Source organism: Nannospalax galili, unplaced genomic scaffold, assembly GCF_000622305.1.
Source record: "Nannospalax galili isolate Female #2095 unplaced genomic scaffold, S.galili_v1.0 scaffold290, whole genome shotgun sequence".
Taxonomy (NCBI): domain Eukaryota; kingdom Metazoa; phylum Chordata; class Mammalia; order Rodentia; family Spalacidae; genus Nannospalax; species Nannospalax galili.
The window spans coordinates 991,169-994,957 of record NW_008331486.1 but is presented as its reverse complement, the minus strand read 5'-3'; the positions used below and the strand labels follow the sequence as shown (position 1 = coordinate 994,957).

The window sequence follows — 3,789 nt, the reverse complement described above, 5'->3', positions numbered from 1 at the left end:
TGGGGGGTTGGAACACATGGAACAGGAACATACAATGATAAAAGTAGTTTGTACAAAGCAATGTTTGTACCAAAATATTTAATGAATATGCTGTTAAAAGAAAATGAACAAAAGAAATAGTAATACAATTTTACTGGTTTATATTTCGGTTCATAAAGTTGACACACAAACTATCCTAGCAGCGTCCACGCACCTAGGATTCGATGGGCCTACAGCTGTTTTAGTAACTGAACAAGAAAGACACAGAAAGTGGCAGGGGGACAGTCTTGGGGAGGGGTTGCCACTTGCTCTCTCCCAACCACAGATGACTTTGACAAGCATTAGTAAAGCCAACAGGAAAAGAGATAGAAAACAACCCAAGTGTCCTGTCCCTATATACAAACCAGTGCCACCACATTGAGCACAGAGGATGAACCACCTGTGAGATGGCTTGTCAGCATATCACCACATAAATTAAGAGTTAGAAGTTTGTTTTTAATAATAAAAAAGGTGCTAAAACGCCATTTCATAGCTTTGAATTGAGAACCTGCAGCCATCTGGACAGAGATCTGCACCCAGCCACATCCTGGGAGGGCTCAGAGACCTGACAGACGGAGGTCAGGAGGTTCTGTGTGCATACTGTCATGTACTGAGGACATAGCTCGGTCTTCCTCCCTTGGTACAGTTTGCTGTGCAAACACTCTAGAGGTGAAGGAGCTCTTCCCAGCTCCCAAGAAAAACAGCAGAGCCCAACGAGCCTCCAGTGAAAGTAGTGCCCAGATCACCATGGACGTCAGCTGTACAGATCGATCGTCCTAATCTAGGAGCTAAACACCGTCAATGGGGGACATTGGGAAAGGTATTTATATATATATATATATATATACATACACACACACACACATATATATATACACATATATGTACACATTAAACAAAGATCTGTCCATGTCATGATTAGTCTCAGTCATGTTGCCCACTCCAGCCTTTGGCAGCTAATGCTAAAAAATGACAGGACTATGAGCGTTGCATAGAATTGATCAAAAATGTGAGTAATGCCAAACCAAAACGTGTACTGTGTTGGTTAACGGACTAAGTGACTCAAGCTGTGACTACAAAACCACATACTTCAAACAAAGTGCTTCTCTGTGTCTCCTGGGGGCTTCTGCTGACACCAACAGATGAGTTACTCTAGTTTCTGATCCCTGCCCTCCTGCTCCTGAGCCCACCAGATATATATGTATGTATGTATGTATGTATTTCTGTACTTTTTTTTTTCTTTTTTAATTAAAGGTTTGCGGGGGGGGGACCCCAACACACTGAAGGATCCCCAAACTCTGATCATGTAAACTCAGCCTTGAAGCTGGGTGAGGTTTGACTTGCACAGGAAGAGGCCTGGGTGGCGCACTGAGGTGTGACTCTGGTGTGTGTCCAGAGCACCAGCTGGGTTGGCAGCCTGTTGGTGTTAGCGACGGGAAGACCCTTATGCAAAGCCTGCCTGTCACAGGAGCCCTGGCTTGCTGACCTACCGACATACATCTACAGATCTGACCTAGGTATGTTCTGGTCCTGGAACATGTCACAGAATCACACATCTGGCCAAAGAAGGCAACAAAAGGTGGTGTGTTTCTGCAGATGTCTGGAGGCAGCGGCGGCTCTCAGCAAGTCTCTTTGCCTTGAACCCCAGTTGCCGTCTTTATGGAGCTCAGCGTACGGTTAAACCAGGTCTTCTTGGCTGCCTGTACCTCACTGAGGGCAAGGCCTAGGTGATGCTCCAAGTCCTGCAGAAAGAACAATGTGTGAGAATCTCAGCCCCAGTGTTGGTGGCACAGCTTCCTCAGAGTTGCGTGAAGAGCTCTGTCTAGTTAACTCTCCAGTGGCCACTAGAAATACCTAAGCAGGCAGAGGAAGGTCTGGAATGCCTGGGGACTTGGGAGCTTTTCTACTGAAGACCATTTCTTACCTAGCCTATTAAACCACCTCTTCATTTAATGTCTCCCATACCTATCCTGCACACCAGGTAGATAACTCATGCTGGCTGCATCACTGATTTCCAGTTAAAATCCCTGAAAAGTCCAAGTCACTTAGCATGGCATTGAGATGCTTTAGAGACTGGGCACACATGTTCTCTGCCAGCTGTGGCACCCACTTCATCCTCTCTGGCACGGAAGGTCCTTCCTGAGAGTACTCACGGGGCAGGTCTCTTCTCCTTCAGCTGTGGCCCGAGCTGCTCTCTCAGCCCAGAAGGCTCATTGTAATGGCATGTGGAATGGGAGAGCTGAAGTTTTAGATCTAATTTGGGTTCCTGCCACACATGGTACCCAGTGAAAAGTACAGCTGGACACTAACACAGGTCAGGTAGTATGCTCATGGTCACAAATCTAGTTAAATGTTAGGTGCTAGGACAATAAAAGCCTGCTTTGATGAAGCCCCCTATCAATATATAGAGCCTTTCTTGCACTTTACCATTTTTAGTACTCAGGACAGCCTGACAAAGGTTGGAACTTCAGTTTGTATATGTAGATAAGGAACTTGAAGTGCAGAGAGGTCACTAACCAAAATTCAATGGTAGAGCTGTGATTTTATAGTATGAGTTCTGCGTCCCACTAAAAAGACTGAGGCTCTGTTGGTAATTCTTAACATTACTATTAAAATTTTTAACTTTTTCAAGACAGGGTCTCCCTATGTAGTTCAAACTGGAACTTGCTATGTAAACCAGGCTGGCCTTAAACTCACAGATCTCCACCTGCCTCTGCCTCCTGAGTGCTATGATTAAAGGCATGTGCCACCACACCTGGCTAATTCTTAATACTGCAAAGTCTAGATCCTTAGGTCAGGTCAGGGCTAAACACTGATGAAACGCTCACTGGTAATTAAAAGTATTGAGCTTCTCCCATGAGGGCTACAGAGTTTAAACTGGGGGTCGGGGGGGGGCGTGGGGCAACAGACATCTCAAGCAATAAAGATAATTTATTTCTGGACTATGGAGTTTGTGTGCCTGTGTATCACTGACATTACCTGGATCTTGCACTCGGCTTCTACCAACTGCAGCTTGGTTTGTGCCAGTTCTAGCTCCATCTCCCTCAGCTGGTTCTTGAGTGTCTCTTTCTCTTCATCTGTGTCCTCATCTAAAACCTCCTTGGTTGAGCTGATGCCCTTCACATGCCCTTCTTTGCTGAAAAATTCTCGGCAGCGGTCACAGTCATCTACTTTTTGCTGAAAATGAATATGAGAAGTGGAGGCTAAAAAGAGACACCCAGACACCCGCCTGAGAGGATGCTGTGCACATCTCATGGCGTCTACTGAGTACCAGCAGTTTCTAAAGCCTGGGTATCTTGGGAGACTGTCAGCCAACCTGCTGGGAAGATTACCTGGCATTCCATAGAAACATTCTTGTTTTGATACTTCAGGAACCTATGCTAAGAAAATGAAGTTGTAGCTAAAGAAAGATTTACATATAAGGACTTTCACTGTATAACTGGAGATATGGAAGAAAACTGGGAGCAATTAAATATACTGCACTACGCTTGTTTGAGGAGATACTGAAGTTCCAAAGGCTTGTTGTGGAATTTTGTTATATAGAAAAATGGATAAATGCTGGGAAAATGGACATACCAGTTCAAAGAAATAGAAATACAAAAATGTAGGGGCTGGAGATGGCTCAGAGGTTAAGAGCACTCTTGCAGAGGACCTGGGTTTGGTTCCCAGCACCCACATGGACTGTATATAACTCCAGTTCCAAGGGATCTAATGCCTGCCATGGGCATTGCATGCACTGTGTACTGACATGCATGCAAGCAAAACAAAGAA

General features: G+C 45.1%; 1 protein-coding gene across 5 annotated transcripts in view; it reads right to left on the bottom strand.

Moving 5' to 3' along the window:
• Window positions 1-1,601: 1,601 nt before the first annotated feature.
• The window catches only part of Rabgap1 (RAB GTPase activating protein 1), a 166,620-nt gene continuing 164,432 nt past the window's right edge, over window positions 1,602-3,789 (bottom strand). For all 5 annotated transcript variants that reach the window (XM_008824430.3, XM_008824420.3, XM_029559439.1 and 2 more), the window contains 2 exons: window positions 2,998-3,195; window positions 1,602-1,760 (listed from right to left, as the gene is read on the bottom strand). In XM_008824430.3, coding sequence (XP_008822652.1) covers window positions 1,638-1,760; window positions 2,998-3,195 — 321 coding nt within the window. In that variant the 3' untranslated portion in view covers window positions 1,602-1,637. The remainder of the gene's footprint in view (window positions 1,761-2,997; window positions 3,196-3,789) is intronic.